General features: G+C 36.9%; 1 protein-coding gene across 1 annotated transcript; it reads left to right on the top strand.

Annotated features, from left to right (window-relative positions):
- The first annotated feature begins 78 nt into the window (after positions 1–78).
- Positions 79–16,892, top strand: LOC103496449 (kinesin-like protein KIN-UC). Its single transcript, XM_008458298.3, has 21 exons — positions 79–560; positions 1,657–1,757; positions 2,126–2,248; positions 2,481–2,666; positions 3,574–3,795; positions 3,879–4,047; positions 4,192–4,341; positions 4,729–4,817; positions 11,000–11,212; positions 11,359–11,493; positions 12,517–12,696; positions 13,274–13,453; positions 13,918–14,031; positions 14,101–14,229; positions 14,312–14,450; positions 14,579–14,671; positions 15,073–15,198; positions 15,406–15,531; positions 15,841–15,984; positions 16,091–16,219; positions 16,517–16,892. Exons 1-21 carry the CDS (start codon positions 293–295, stop codon positions 16,657–16,659), a joined length of 3,159 nt encoding a protein of 1,052 aa, XP_008456520.2. The 5' UTR covers positions 79–292; the 3' UTR covers positions 16,660–16,892.
- The last annotated feature ends 154 nt before the right edge of the window (positions 16,893–17,046 follow it).

Below are 17,046 nucleotides of genomic sequence, written 5' to 3'. Positions count from 1 at the left end.
GAGTCAAATAATAATAGTGACAGTAAAATAAATTATAAGTTAAATAACTATAAATCTAAATTTCAATAAATAAACGCTGCCGCCCCAAACGTTACCCAATTGCCAACGCGGGAACCGCTTCTCTCTCTCTCTCTCTTCTTCTTCTTCTTCTCTACGTGCCGGCCTCAACTTCTCCCATATTCCGCCATGGATTCCATCCTCTCTTGTAAATGTTCCTTGCATTCTCGCCCTTCACTTCCACCTCAACCTTCCACCTCCATGCTCTGATCGGAATCTTTGATTTGGCACAGAAATGGCTTCAAATGGTGGTGGTTTTGGTGGTATTAGCGGTAATGGTTTAAGGTCTTCTTTGAAGTCCGACAGGCAAGCCGGCGTTCATCATCATCATCATATTCCGCTTTCTCCTGCTCATAATAGCTCTTCTTCTTTCTCCATTGCTGCTTCGAAAAGTGTTGGTCATGGACAGAGTCTTAGTTCTGCTGTTCGTAATAAATCGTCTACTGCTTCTCGACGCTCTCTTACTCCTAATTCAAGGTCTCTTTCGTTTGACGGCGATGAAGGTCTTGATTTCTCTTGCTCTCTATCTCTTCGTGCGTTTGTTTATTTGCTTGCGCGGTTTGGATGCTTGCCGTGCTGCTCTGTTTCTTAACTGCTTTTGGTTTGATGCGTGTTTAGGTGTTGTGTTGGTTTGTAATTTGTTAAGTCTGATTTTATAGGAAGTGTTTACATTCTTAAATGAGTGTAAACTCGCACATCTCAGTTTGATCCTGTATGTGCAAATTTATGATGATGTTTGTCAGTTTAGTGAGCAGATTTTTATCTCTGGGGCCTAAGTACGAAATTGTGATGGTAGGTGTTAATTAGCTCTGTTTCCATTTGGAATTTTGTTAACAAAATGAACAATAATATAAATAAGATAGTTGGGGAAACTTAAGTGGCCGGAATGTTTTAAACTGACAGTTCGAAGAAGTTGCGATTCTTTTTGTTACTAAACTTTGTTCTACGTGTCTGTTCTCTTGTGACGAGCACATACGAGAATGGTTAGCATGCTGGATGTTGGATTAAGGGAAAGGCGCTTAAAGAAATTGTAAAGCATACAATGAGTAATATTTTCTCTGGTACTATCATTTTGGTAGGACTCATCACTAAATGTTCAAATACTGACGTAATTTGATGATTGCCATTCAATCACTCTGAAGATATTTGATCGATGACTAGCAAAGTTTTAACGTGGTTGAACATTTGTTTTGGTGAACTCCGTTGGGTGTTGGGAATTTGAAAACAGTAAATTGTAGTTCGCAGAAATTCCACGGAGATGGTCCATATCCTGAAAAACAATGCTTAAGATAGTCCATGGCCTGTGTAAATTCCAATATGAGGACCTATTGGTTTCAGCTTCTTAGTTAAGTGATAAATTCATACCAGAAACAGTTGACTGGTATATTTGTTGATTTAAAGTTTTAGCCTTTTAGGTGAATAGTAATTATTACCTAACATTTAATGTAAATATGATATACAAAATGCTTAATTTGATTAGGGGTGTTATTTCCTTGTTATATGTCAAGTCTTAACCAAACCAGGCTGGCTTGACAGTCATCTAAGTATCATACTCGATCAAGTTTTGATGTTTTTGGAACGTGAACCTTTTGATGATAGATTCTCAACGGGTGAGAGTGGCTGTTAGAGTTCGACCTAGAAATGCTGAGGATCTTCTTTCGGATGCAGATTTTGCTGATTGTGTTGAATTACAACCAGAGGTAGTTTGAGCATTTGTCTTTTTTATTATTTTAATGAAAAGTTTTGTATCCTTCAAAAAAAAAAAAAAAAAAAAGAAAAAAGAAAAAAAAAGGAAAAATGTATTTTCAAAATTATTTCATGAAAAGGCTTACCTATTCATCATTAAGTTGGAGTTCATATTTTTCAACAGGGTCCATGTATTGGATAGAAAATATTTGTGATACTAAGATGTATATATTATTCGAGCAACCTATCAATTCATCATTATGCACAAGTTACTACAGTGTGCTTCAAGTGCTTTTCTTTATTTTTTTTCATGTTAGCTGTGGTTGTATCGATCTTCTTCTTCTTTTTCCACTATTTATTTATGTTCTATTTCACTATGTAGCTGAAGCGGTTGAAATTGAGAAAAAACAACTGGAGTTCTGAGTCATATCGATTTGATGAAGTTTTTACGGAATCCGCTTCTCAAAGGCGTGTATATGAAGTGGTGGCAAAACCCGTTGTTGAGGTTTGTGACTGATAAGCGGTCATTGAGAATTCTCCAAATATCATGTTTGATGTGTTGTGTTGTGGTTCAAATGCTGTATGCGTGCATGTGATCTTAACTTTCATAGCATTTTTCTGATGTGCTTCCCATATCTGATGATTCTTCTTGTTGTATAGATTAATCATTTCATCTTTCAAGTCTTTACAGTCTATCCTAGTTTATTTGTGTTAATAGGTTTGCGTACTCTTTGCAGAGCGTGCTAAATGGATATAATGGCACAATTATGGCTTACGGTCAAACAGGTACTGGTAAGACTTACACACTTGGAAGGATGGGTAAAGAAGATGCGTCCGAGCGTGGTATCATGGTTAGAGCTTTGGAGGACATAATTGCTAATGTATCTCCTACTTCAGATAGCGTGGAAATTTCCTATTTGCAGGTACTATGCACGTGTTCTTTTATGAGTAGTGATTGTCATACTACTTTTATGAATCTTTCTGATTGTTTATGTTTCTTGGTTCTTGATTTTGAGCACTGAAAACTTTAGTGTCAGTAGATTCTTGCAGCCAATTACTTGGACGGATTATGCAGTCTTTTATTTGTTGAGCTTGCTTTATAGTTCTACTTTTGGTTGGTTAATTTTAGGTTACGACCATTTAAAGTTTTTTTAGCCGAGACTGGAGCTGTAAAATGTTGGAAGAATATATAAAAAAAAAAACTAATAAATTGGATGGATGAATTCCAAAAAGTTCAGTGTGGTGGCCACTTATCCAGTAATTAATTTTATACGAGTTTCCTAAAAACTCAAATATTGTAGGGTTAGGTGGGTTATCCCATGAGATTAATCAAGATGTGCATAAGCTGACTTGAACTCATATATAAAAAAAAAGTTGGAATATGAAGAGCAAATGAGATTTGAGATGAGTTGAACTTTTCATACGCTTTGCAACTTTTTATCTTATGAATACTTTTGCCCTTCTAATGGTGCAGCATGTTCTATGTACGTTCTTTTAAGTAAATCTCTAAAAGATTCAATCCTACGAACATAAAAGAAAAAATTATAAAACCAAATATGTTAGCCTAATTATATGCTTAAAAGAAGTCTAAAAGTTCAGTTTTTTTTTCTCCACTATTATCAATTTTTTTTATTTTCTCATGAAGTGAAATTAAGAAAAGAAGAAGAAAGTTCAAAATCTAGTTTATATGAACAAGCCCGAATCTCCGTGTCTCGTACATTTTGGACACACGCATGTTTCCGTTGCATGCTTGATAGTAATAGCTCTTCTTAGGACTACTAAGATTTTTTCCAGATGAATGAGAATTTACTGTGTTCTATATGTTTTCAGTTGTATATGGAATCCATTCAAGATTTGCTTGCTCCCGAAAAGGTTAACATCCCAATTAATGAAGATCCCAAAACTGGAGAAGTATCAGCTCCTGGTGCTACTGTCGTCAAAATTCAAGATATAGATCACTTTTTACATTTACTGGAGATTAGTGAGTCTAATCGCCATGCAGCCAATACAAAACTGAATACAGAAAGTTCACGAAGTCATGCAATTCTCATGGTTGTTATTCAGTAGGACGTTAATATTCATCAATGGTTTCAAATTTGTATCTAGTATATTATTTATCAATTCAATTTTCACAGGTTTATGTACGAAGGGCGGTCAGCAAAAGAAATGAAGATATGACTGCTTCCCAAGGGAATGCAAATGACCATGCAATTGATATTCTAGGTGGTAATGGGATACCAATGATTCGGAAAAGCAAGCTCCTGGTCGTGGATCTAGCAGGATCAGAAAGAATAAATAAATCTGGTTGTTATTTTTTGTGGCCACTACCCAACCCTTGCATTTCTCCTTTCTTTTAACGTCTTTTTTTAGTATGAGGATGTTGCCCTTTTACATGGTGTGGCACGAACAACTAGTTTAAGTTGTCCATACTTGTGCTTCATGTTGCAGGAAGTGAAGGTCATTTACTCGAAGAAGCAAAATTTATCAATCTTTCTCTCACTTCCCTCGGAAAATGTATCAATGCATTGGCGGAAAACAGCTCCCATATACCCACCAGAGATTCTAAGCTTACAAGACTTCTTCGTGATTCTTTTGGAGGTTTGACTCTGGAAATCTTATCTGATTCTCCCATGACCAGTTCTAATAAAGTATATATATATCTCCTATATCACGCATCAGTGAATATACGAGTTTACTTTCCTCTCTTATCCTATATTTTATAGTTTCACGATGTTATAATCTCCTGGATTTAAATTCACGTATTACATTGACAATTAGATCCGTTGATGGATGTGTTGGTTGGCATACATCCTTAGCGATTCTATATTCTTTTAAAAAAGAATTATAGGATCGACAGTATGTTCTTTCAATTGCTGGTTATTTTAACAGCGTGCCTTTCGAAGACAGAGACTTTTCTTTGTTCATATTATGTCCACTGATGTTCTCTTAATTTGCTTTTGAACTAATGAAGTCTAATTCTGGTAGGTTCTGCTAGGACTTCTCTCATTATAACAATTGGACCATCTTCAAGATACCATGCAGAAACTGCTAGCACAATAATGTTTGGACAACGTGTGAGTTCAATTTGTTATTGTATAGTCTATTTCATCCTCATACTGTCATCATCCGTTCTTTTAAACCTTTTATACGGAACAATGCCACATGGCTTGTTCCTCTTGGTTGGGTAACTTAAGCTTTTTTAAGATTTTGTGGTGCTAAAGTCTGTGTAATAGATACTGGAAACTGATTTTTTAGATTTATGTGGAGTTCTGATGACTTCATACTTTTAAGTAGCGGAATGAAGATCACAGCTAGCCACGACACTTGGTGGAGAAAATTTCCACGAACAGAACTATCTCACAGTTCACCTTGGAAGTTTCATTTGGATGCTGCAAACTTTTATATTCCGTCAATGTGTGGATATGGTGCATAAAATTTGAGATAAAACGATGACCTTTAGATTTAATACTTAGACATGATTCTGCAATTATTATATCCCCTCAAATCAAGAAGGCTACAGTGTCATCGTCATTGATGTCATATAATTTTTTTTTTATAAAAGCAGACAACAATTTTGTTAATGAAGGTAGAAAGCAGGTCACATTGGACTTGAAATAAGAACAATAAAAGCTGCGACATGATAGACCTCTTATTAAACAAGTTTACAGTAGAAGGAAGAATAGGCTTTGTTAGTAAGTAGCACGTGTAGAAAATACTAGATAAAAAACACGTGATTTTAAATAGAGTTAGTGCGCATGTTTTGGTGGGAAAGACAGCTGTATTTGGGCGGGAAAAGCTGTTAAATAGAGTTAGCGTGGGAGGGAAGGGACATGTTCTGTTTTGTTAGAGAATTGAGTGAGAAATAGAATTCTGATTTTCTGGTTGAGAGAAGAACAGAATTGTAGATTGTAACCAAGGATTGAAATCTCTTCCATTCTAATTGTGTAAAGAAAGTGAAGTAATAAAAGATCTTGATTCCAAACTGTGTTGGAGTTCCAACATTTTGGTATCAGAGCAGTGATTCGGGAGGGATGGTGCAGACCCGCATTGAAGAACGGCTGGAATACATCGACCAGGAGATTGCCGGAATGAAGAAAGAGTTGAGTAAAATGCCGGCGATTGAGGGAGGATTAGCCGAAATCGCGAAGAGCATCGATCTAATGCGTCTTCAGTCGGAAAAACAGCAGCAGCTTTTGTTCACGATCATTGAGACGAGTTCGAAGGAGAGATCAATGATGAGTGGGCAAGCGACAGAACCCGCCGTGAAGGATTTTGAAAAAGCGAAAGGGAAAGAAAGCGACGCGTCCTCCAGTAGAATGAATGAATCGGATCGGAATCACCGAAACGATGGAGGAGAACGGAGGATCGACTGCGATGATGGAAACTCTGACCGAAACAAATTTAAAAAGATCGAGATGCCTGTTTTCACTGGAGAGGATCCCGATTCTTGGCTGTTCCGAGCAGAGAGGTATTTTCAAATTCATAGATTAACGGAGTCTGAAAAAATGTTGGTGTCGACCATTAGTTTCGATGGTCCAGCACTGAATTGGTATAGATCTCAAGAGGAGAGAAATAAATTTGTTAGTTGGTCGAATATGAAGGAGAGGTTGTTAATACGTTTTCGGTCCAGTAAAGATGGCACTATTGGCGGGCAATTTCTGAGAATTAAACAAGAGGGTTCTGTAGAGGAATATATAAATTTGTTTGACAAAATGGTAGCTCCAGTTAATGAATTGCCGGAATGGGTGATTGAAGATACTTTTATGAATGGCCTGTTGCCGTGGGTTAGATCATAAGTTGTTTTCTGTCGACCGAAGGGTTTGGCAGAAATGATGGAAGCGGCACAAATGGTTGAAAATAGAGAAATAGTAAGAATGGAGGCGAAAATGAGTGGGTACTCAGGGGGTAAGTTGTCTAGTCAGATTGCTAGCAATGGGAAAATAAATCCGGGAGGAGTAGCAGGAGACATTAAAGGAAATTCTTCATTTTCCACTCGAACCATAACCTTGAGAAGTCGGGCATCCAATGAAAATCGAAGGGAGGGAACATATAAACGGCTACCTGATGCAGAATTTCAGGCTCGGAAAGAGAAGGGCTTATGTTTTCGTTGCAATGAGAAGTATTCTGCAGATCATAAGTGTAGATTGAAGGAACAACGTGAGTTGAGGATGTTTGTAATAACCGAAGGGAAAGATGAATATGAAATCGTTGAGGAAGAAAAAGAGGAAAAAGATTTGGGCCGCCTAGAAGTCAATGGGGACTTAACCACAGTGGTTGAATTATCAATCAACTCGGTGGTTGGTCTCAATGATCCTGGAACTATGAAGGTGAGAGGTAAATTGCTTGGAGAAGAAGTGATTGTATTGATCGACTGCGGAGCAACACATAACTTTGTGTCTGAAAAACTAGTAAAGAAATTGATTTTACCAGTCAGAGAAACTTCACACTATGGCGTAATCTTAGGTTCTGGAGCAGCTGTTCAGGGTAAAGGAATCTGTGAAAAACTAGAAGTGCAGTTGAATGGTTGGAGGATTGTGGAGGATTTTCTTCCTTTGGAACTTGGAGGAGTAGATGTCATTTTGGGAATGCAATGGTTGTACTCATTGGGGGTAACTATAGTAGATTGGAAGAACCTATCTCTATCCTTTGTGGCTGAAGGAAAAGAGGTGAAGATCAAAGGGGATCCTAGCTTGACTAAGGCAAGGATCAGCCTAAAGAATATGATGAAAAACTGGGAAGAAAGGGATAGTGGATTCTTGATTGAGTGTAGATCCTTGCAAGTGAGAACAGTAGGAGATGAGGAGTATTGTTTGTTAAACACAGAAGCAGTGAGCAAGGGACTGATTAGTTCAGTGATCAAACAGTACCAAGATGTCTTTGATTGGCCAGAAAAATTACCTCCTCGGAGAGAGATAGAGCATCATATACATATGAAAGATGGGACTGAACCAATTAATGTGCGGCCATATCGATATGGATTTCATCAGAAGGGGGAAATGGAGAAGTTAGTTCAAGAAATGTTGGATTCAGGGGTGATAAGGCCGAGTACAAGTCCATATTCCAGTCCAGTTCTGTTGGTTAAGAAAAAAGATGGGAGTTGGCGATTTTGTGTAGATTATAGAGCAGTAAACAATGCCACGATTCCCGACAAGTTTCCCATACCAGTAGTAGAGGAATTGTTTGATGAGCTATGTGGAGCAACTCTATTTTCCAAGATTGATTTGAAATCGGGGTATCATCAAATTAGAATGGCTGATGAAGATATAGAGAAAACGGCTTTTAGAACACATGAGGGCCATTATGAATTTTTAGTCATGCCATTTGGGCTGACCAATGCTCCGGCTACCTTTCAAGCTTTGATGAATGCAATTTTCAAACCATTTCTCAGAAGGTTTGTGTTAGTTTTTTTTGATGACATATTGGTTTATAGTAGAAATGAGAAGGAGCATGTGTTACACTTGGAAATGGTGTTGAAAGTGCTGCGGCAACATGAACTGTATGCTAACCAGAAGAAATGTCAGTTTGCTCAAGAGAAAATTGAGTATTTGGGACATGTGATTTCGGGAGAAGGTGTGGCAGTGGATCCGGAGAAAATTAAAGCAATTTGTGACTGGCCACGACCTACAAATGTCAAAGAAACTAGAGGATTCTTTGGATTGACAGGATATTACCGGCGTTTTGTGCGCAATTATGGTACTATTGCTGCACCACTTACTCAGTTATTAAAGAAAGGAGGATTTAGTTGGACTGAGGAAGCTACTCAGGCTTTTGACCGGTTGAAGTCTGCAATGGTATCCTTACCAGTGTTAGCTTTACCGGACTTCAATAAGCAATTTGAAATAGAGGCTGATGCATCTGGATATGGAGTTGGAGCTGTATTGGTTCAAGACAAAAGACCACTAGCATATTTCAGCCACACATTAGCACTGAGAGATAGAGGTCGACCGGTGTATGAAAGGGAACTTATGGCTATTGTGTTAGCAGTCCAAAGATGGCGACCGTATTTGCTGATTGGGAAGTTTAGAGTCAAAACTGATCAGAAGGCACTTAAATTTTTGTTAGATCAGAGGATCATACAACCGCAGTGTCAGAAGTGGATAGCTAAATTGTTGGGCTACTCGTTTGAGGTAGACTATAAACCGGGAGTGGAAAACAGAGCAGCTGATGCTCTGTCACGGAAACCAGAGGAAGTACAGTTGTTTGGGTTGTCTATACCGATCACTGTTGATTTGGATGTGATTAAAAGAGAGGTGTCTCAAGATTCTAAGTATAAAGAGATAGTAAGACAGCTTGAGCAAGGAGAAGAGTTGCAAGTAGACAGCTATTCGTTGCAGAAAGGATTGCTGATGTATAAGAACCGATTGGTAATTGTTCAGCAATCTTCTTTGAAACCAGTAATTCTAGAAACTTTTCATAATTCAGCAGTTGGTGGACATTCTGGGTTTCTGAGAACTTATAAAAGAATAGCAGCGGAGTTGTACTGGAAAGGGATGAAGGCAGAAATTAAAAAACACTGTGAAGAGTGCCTAACTTGTCAAAGAAATAAAACAATGGCTCTATCACCTGCCGGTTTACTGGTTCCATTGGAGATACCTCAGGTTATATGGAGTGAGATATCCATGGATTTTGTGGAGGGACTTCCAAAATCAAATGGGTATGAGGTAATTCTGGTTGTGGTAGACAGATTGAGCAAATATGGGCACTTCTTACCATTGAAGCATCCGTTTACTGCTAAATTGGTAGCAGAGTTGTTTGTTAAGGAGGTAGTAAGATTGCACGGGTTTCCCTTATCTATTGTATCGGATAGAGACAAGGTATTCCTTAGCCAATTCTGGACTGAATTGTTTCGTTTGTCGGGCACCAAATTAAATAAAAGCACAGCTTATCATCCTCAATCAGATGGCCAAACGGAGGTTGTGAACAGAGGGGTGGAAACATATTTGAGATGCTTTTGTAATGAGAAACCCAAGGAGTGGATTAAATGGCTGCCATGGACAGAATATTGGTATAATACGACTTATCAACGTTCAATTGGTATGACTCCATTCCAAGTTGTTTATGGCCGACAACCTCCTACTCTTATATCTTATGGAAGTTCTCCATCTAAGAATTCTACTGTTGAAGAGATGCTGCAGGAAAGAGATATTGTTCTGGTTTCTTTACGAGAACATTTGCGCTTGGCACAAGAGCAAATGAAGTCATATGCGGATCGAAAAAGGAGAGATGTGGAATTTTCTGTAGGAGAATTTGTGTTATTGCGCATTCGCCCTTATCGACAGATTACGGTGAGAAGTAGGAGGAATGAAAAGCTTGCTCCTCGTTTCTTCGGGCCATATGAAATTATTGAGAAGATTGGACCCGTCGCCTATCGTTTACAGTTGCCAGAGAATTCAAGAATTCATCCGGTATTCCATGTATCTCAGTTGAGGAAATTGGTGGGACAGCATGAAAATATTCAACCTACTATTCAGTTTGTTGATGAGAATTATACATGGAAGTCTGAACCAGAAGAAGTTGTTGAATACCGAAAGACAGGGGCTGAACAGTGGGAAGTTTTGGTGAGCTGGAAAGGGTTGCCTAAGCATGAAGCTTCTTGGGAATCCTATGAAGAAATGAAAGAAAAATTTCCAACTCTTCACCTTGAGGACAAGGTGAATTTAAAAGGGGGAAGTAATGATAGACCTCTTATTAAACAAGTTTACAGTAGAAGGAAGAATAGGCTTTGTTAGTAAGTAGCACGTGTAGAAAATACTAGATAAAAAACACGTGATTTTAAATAGAGTTAGTGCGCATGTTTTGGTGGGAAAGACAGCTGTATTTGGGCGGGAAAAGCTGTTAAATAGAGTTAGCGTGGGAGGGAAGGGACATGTTCTGTTTTGTTAGAGAATTGAGTGAGAAATAGAATTCTGATTTTCTGGTTGAGAGAAGAACAGAATTGTAGATTGTAACCAAGGATTGAAATCTCTTCAATTCTAATTGTGTAAAGAAAGTGAAGTAATAAAAGATCTTGATTCCAAACTGTGTTGGAGTTCCAACACGACACCAGATGCATCTTTGTATAATTGGGTTTATTGTTATCTTTTAGGATCTTCAAATTTGACAGAATTTCAGTTGGCTTGTATTACCTAGGTGTTCATTTCCTGAATGATTGAAGTGTTAACCTCTGCTACCGTCCTAATCATGAATCAGAATATTTTGCTTCGTTTGTATATTTTATTTCAGGACATTAATAGGCTGCTATCTTTTCTTTTATCAGGCAATGAAGATTGTCAACATGATAAAACTTAAAGAAGAATTTGATTATGAAAGTTTATGCCGAAAGCTTGAAAATCAAGTTGACAATCTCACTGCAGAAGTGGATAGGCAGCAAAAATTAAGAGAATGTGAGAAATACAAACTGGAAAAAGAGCTGAGAGATTGTCAAGCCTCCTTTGCTGAAGCAGAAAATAGTTTAATTACAAGGTCTGAGGTAGCCATCTCTCCTTTTGAATACTTTTTTAAGTAACTTTTTCCTACGGTGTTTCATTTATAATATGGCTTTAGAATTCTTTTCTATTTCAAGGGTTTTCTGTAGTTCCTGTATTGAGAATCTTGTTCTGATGATGTTTATTTCAGTTTCTAGAGAAGGAGAATACGCGAATGGAAAAGGAGATGGCAGATTTATTAATCGAGTTGAACCGTCAAAGAGATCGCAATGACCTAATGTGTGATAAAGTTAGTCATCTGGAGATGAGTTTAGAACACAGTAAGGTATTATCAATCCTGATAAACAATTTACAACTTCTTTTCGCACATTTTCATTTTGAGACCACTGACCACTTATCTTTTCATTTAATGAACTCGTGATTCTACATTGTTTTATGAAGTGTATTATGTTAACCTAGCGTGTGATGATGGTATAAGTCATTATCTAAAAACTAAGTCAAGCAATATGAGTCTAGCACAAGGGTGGTCTCTTTGAAGGACGATTTTTTCAGTAGTCTTACGTTAGACAATCTTATGTTCAAGTCTTCAATTTTTCAATTACTTTTACATGATTTGCGGTGGCCTATTGGTTTGGTATACGCTGCATTTTATAACTAATGTTATGCTTCCTAAATGGATTAGTTTCTTGTCTGGTCTTCAGCTTCACTGCTGCTAGCTACAACATATATAATTAATAATCCACGATAAACACCTGGCTTGTATCTGTTGTCCTCATAATGAGCCATGCTTGGCCAGCAAAAATTATAGACCCCATTTGTTCAGTCCTTTTACCTGTATGCTGTAGCGTGCGTCACGTGAGTGGCCCTGGTTATGGGTTATGTTTAATGAATTAGGCTATTCCCCCTTTTTCTTTAACTTCTAATTTTTATCATAAAGCAGGACCTTAAAGATGCATGGGTTAAGACTAATCCTTGTTGTTCTTTTGCCCACCAAAAATTCTACTATTTTCATTAATTTTGGTCCCAAATGTCACCAGTTCTGATCCGGCCAGTTTTCTTCCACTTTCTATCTCTTTTTTAAGCGGTGACATGTGGTTCCTTATCCCAATTAATGAAAAAAAAAGAAAAAAAACAAGAAGAGAAAAGAAAAACAAAGAAATGATTAGAGTAAACTGGAATATAGAATCCTACTTATAGTTCTTAATCTTTACTTTATTTAGAAACTAGCTTAATCTCCAACTATTCTACTAAACCCTTGTACTGGAAATAGTGGCTTATAGGAGGGGATATATTTTCCTTTGCACCAAAGAGTTTATGAAAATGATGGTCTCTTTTTATGTACCGGCAGCAACATCAACTTGAAAACTACTCGTATCAGAAAGTTTTGGCCGATACTACTCAAATGTATGAGAAGAATATAGCAGATTTGAAGAAACAGCTGGAAGTTGAACATGCTCGTTCTGTAAGTGGCAAGGAAGAGTTAGAAGTTATGAAGAAGATCTTGTCTGATCACAAGAAGTCGATTCAGGTCAGTAAATTGATCAGTTGTAGATAGTTGGTGGTGGAGCTGGAAGCCTTGCCTTTTCTTTACTTTCCTTAGCTATATATTCATCGTTACATTGGAATTGTATTATTATTGTGAATTTGAAATCGGATATAAATACTACTGCTAGTTTTGTATGTTGTTCCAGCTTTTGGTCGCAAAAGATTATTTGCCTGCTAGTGTTTGTGTTTTGATCGATTCTGTTTGATACTTCATTTCTTTTTGGTTTCCACTTGTTTATAAATATTCTTGAAAATTTGTGTTCCAATTGTAAATGGAAAACAAGTTGTTGAAGTTTGAACTATTTGTAACCTTTTCTCTTTCCTAAAAAATGAAAAAGAAAGAATGGTTGTCACATACGTGGAATTATTTAACCGCTTACAGTTGTTTTACTACATCTATTATTGATCGTTATATTCTTAACTGCCTCTCCTCCCTTTATTGACACTTTAGTTGGCCTTAGTGCTTGACTTTGAAGCAATACTGTAAAAGATTGATTTCTGTTACCTTTAGTTCATCGGTAGTGTCCAGTAGATTTATTCTTCTTCTTTGCGGTGCACAGCATCATGAAACAGAAAATTCAGCGTATAAGAAGGCACTTGCAGAAGCGGCTCAGAGATTTGAGAAGAAAATTGCAGAACTAACTAAACAGTTGGAGGATAAGAATGCTCATGTTGAAGTTATAGAAGAACAGCTACATTCGGCAAAGAGCTGCCTAAGTAATCATCAAAATTCAATGCAGGTTAATCTCTTTATAAGATATATCCGAAAGTTAGTAAACTGTGTTATTTGACCTTTAGTTACCGTCATTACATCTTCGTAAAAAAGATTTATTTTCATCTCTCTCCTTTGTGATTTGACATCTCATATAAAATATGATTTTGAATCGATACTCAACTCAAGAACAAGCACCCTCCTCCCTTTGCATGTCATCAATCCAGTTTAAAGGGACCCAGACATCTTTCTACGATGTTGTAATCTAATTATAGTTAGAAACCTTGATTGGGAAAAGATTGTGCCAAAGGCTTCGGTTGCAGACTCTTATACGGTTATACCCTTCTGCACTACTGGGTTTTTGTTGAGCCTAAATACATTAAGCCTCTTTGTTTTGTAAGTCGCGACCTCGAGGAAACTATATAATTGAGACTAAATTCTTCTTGTCCTCGTCATTATCCTACTCATTTCTTTTGTTTGCTCTATGAGCAGGAAGAAATCGAAGACCTCAAGGAAAAGTTAAGACGTTCATGCCAGTCACATGAAGGCATTCTCACTGAATTCCAATCCTTGAAGTCGGAGCATAAAAATCTAGTGGAAGAGAAGGTATGCTATCCAGCTAAATTGTAGCAACTTATTGTCAATGAATTGTTTACATATCCTTGTATTTTTTAGGAAAAACTGAAGGAAGAACTTTATATCACGAGGCAAAAACTTCTGTCAGAAGAGAAGCAGAGGAAAACTGTCGAAAATGAATTGGCTAAAATAAAAAGGAGTGTACCCACGAGTGAGAATGATTTTGAGGTAAATTTTGTATTGCACTTCCCCTTTGTATGAAAATCGTTCTAGCTTTTTATGGTCTTCTCTTATGATTCATTGATCCCAGGATAAGAAATCGTACATGAAGGATAATATACACAGAGAACCCTCCAACTTAGCATCTTCCATGGGTTTTCACAAGGCGGGTCAATTGAAAGAGACCAATTCTGGTCAACGTGCAACAATTGCAAAAATATGTGAAGAAGGTAAGATGATTGTTGATAGACTTCAAGTTTAATAAAAATGAAAAATTCTATGGGCCTTGTACAAGATCTTTTAATCTGAATTGAAATTCTAAATTATCTAATCGGAAGTTCATTGCTTCGATATCCAGTTGGTCTTCAGAAGATTCTACAATTATTGACTTCCACAGACTCTGATGTCCAAGTCCATGCTGTGAAGGTGGTGGCCAATCTTGCTGCTGAAGGTGTGCACTCTCTCCCCGTAATTTAAACGTCACTTCATCTTTTCTAGGATCCTCAACATGCTCCTAAAAATTTTGGGTTCATGATTCTTGGGTCATATTTCAATTTTTTGATTGACTGCATGTAAACATGACTTAATGGACTTCGATATTATCTTCGTTTTGAGATAATATAGATTTTATTCAATATGTGCAAAGTATGTTTTCTCATATAGGGGAAGACTTAAAAGACGAAAAAGACTAAATATTTCACAAAAAATATTATATTTCCATTTGGCTTGTCAAATTCTATTTTCAGGGGAATGTGTGTACCCCTCAATGAATGGCTCTCTCCGCTCTCACTGCTAATACACTAGAAGTTGAGGATGTTTGGATTATAATCTGATGGTGTTCATTGGTTTCAGATTCAAATCAGGAAAAAATCGTAGATGAAGGTGGCTTGGATGCTTTACTTATGCTATTGCAATCATCTAGAAATATGACAATTCTCAGAGTGGCTTCGGGAGCTATTGCCAATTTAGCAATGAACGGTAAACCCGACTACTTGGAATAAAAGATTTACAGAATTGTTGCATAATCTCCTTCAGTCCTTTTTTCTTTGTTTTTTTCCTCAACATTATTGATCTTCATACACAAATGTAGCCATATGCTGTTGTATTATTTTAAACCAAGTCATTCATAAAAATGCACTAACAAATTTCAATTTTTTGGGGACTGGCCTTGGGGATTTTACTCAGAGAGGAATCAAGCCGTAATAATGAGCAAAGGGGGTGCCCAGCTATTGGCAAGAACAGCATCCAGAACAGACGATCCCCAAACTCTTCGCATGGTTGCTGGCGCCCTTGCTAATTTATGTGGAAATGGTAAACTCAAAACCTGCCAATACTCCACCTTGCCCAACTTTTAGAATTGAAAAGCAATACGTTAGATGATACAATATTAAATTTACCTTCATCTGTTAATTTAAGTTTTTGGCCAATCAATAATTTAATTCAGTATCAAAGTCGTCACTAATTTTGTTTTATTCGACATACCCGATGAATGGAATCCTCCAGATGCAATAGTATACACTTTCTTTTTTCTTTCTTGGAACAGTGCCCTAATATATAATATTTTCAGGTTACCATGATAGAGATTTCAATAAATTTTTATACTGAAAATTTCTGTAACAGAAAAGTTGCACAAGATGCTAAAGGATGACGGAGGTATTAAAGCTCTTCTGGAAATGGTTACATCCGGCAATAATGATGTTATTGCTCAAGTTGCAAGGGGAATGGCAAATTTTGCTAAATGTGAATCAAGGGGAATTGTTCAAGGTTTTTACTACATTTTTTTTTTCTATTAAATTTAATTTAATTTGTTTTGAACAGAAATTACATCTACCTTTTAAGTTTTCTCCAAACTAATTTTACATTGCTGCAGGACGCAAGAAAGGCCGTTCTCTGCTAATGGAGGATGGTGCCCTTACGTGGTTAATTAGCAATTCTCATACAAGTTCTGCATCGACTCGGCGCCATATCGAGCTTGCCTTGTGTCATTTAGCGCAAAATGGTAAAGATTCGAACCTCTTAGCTTTTTGTCATGCGTATACAACATATATAAAGTGACCAAAAGGAATCTCCTACTTATTCATCCTAACTTTGATATAATGCTACATACCATTGCAAAAAAATTGACCATGAGAAAGGTTCAATTTTTAGAAAAAAAAGAAAAAAGAAAGAAAAGAAAAGTAAAAGGATTACCAAAATGACAAGATATTACTCATAGGTGGAAGTGGTGTTTTCCAAAATCCAAAAAGTCATTTGATTATCCAACGGAACCATAACTACACCTATCGTATATGTGCAGAGGAAAATGCAGTAGATTTTGTAAACAGCGATGGAGTGAGAGAATTGGAGCGAATATCACGAGAATCAAATAAAGAGGATATCCGTAACTTAGCGAGGAAAATGCTGAAGCTAAACCCTACATTTCAGGCTCAGGCTCATTAAGAATAGCAAGTAGCAAGATCCCAATATGTATAGCTTTCAAATGTTACCTACCATCTATTTGTTTTTTTTTTCCGAAACATCATAAATCCATTTCTTTACCATATCTCATTTCTGATTTCACACAACAATTTCCCGCGTTTTAGCAGGGCCAATCATTTCCGCAAGGACGCCTACTTTGGTAATGTGTTGAGCATTTTTCATTGTAAAAAAGAATCAAAGTTTTATTTGTTTCACTCCCCTTATACCACCTAAAATGTATCGATATACTTCAATCTAGATCGTTCTTGCAAATTTTAATTTAAAGCAGATATTTGTTGAAAGTTAATATTCGACCATTATCAAGTGAATTTAAGATGAACATTGTACCACTAAAACTATTGTTTTTCT

The sequence above is a fragment of the Cucumis melo genome, chromosome 3 (genome assembly GCF_025177605.1).
Source record: "Cucumis melo cultivar AY chromosome 3, USDA_Cmelo_AY_1.0, whole genome shotgun sequence".
NCBI classification, from domain to species: domain Eukaryota; kingdom Viridiplantae; phylum Streptophyta; class Magnoliopsida; order Cucurbitales; family Cucurbitaceae; genus Cucumis; species Cucumis melo.
This window is presented reverse-complemented; position numbering and strand designations above follow the sequence as displayed.

Bases quoted from the DNA above. Each gene is read 5' to 3' on its own strand.
- LOC103496449 (XM_008458298.3), top strand. From the start codon at position 293: ATGGCTTCAAATGGTGGTGGTTTTGGTGGTATTAGCGGTAATGGTTTA. The intron at 3,796-3,878 runs GTTGTTATTCAG...CAATTTTCACAG, and splicing joins GAAGTCATGCAATTCTCATG to GTTTATGTACGAAGGGCGGT. The intron at 4,048-4,191 runs GTTGTTATTTTT...TTCATGTTGCAG, and splicing joins AGAAAGAATAAATAAATCTG to GAAGTGAAGGTCATTTACTC.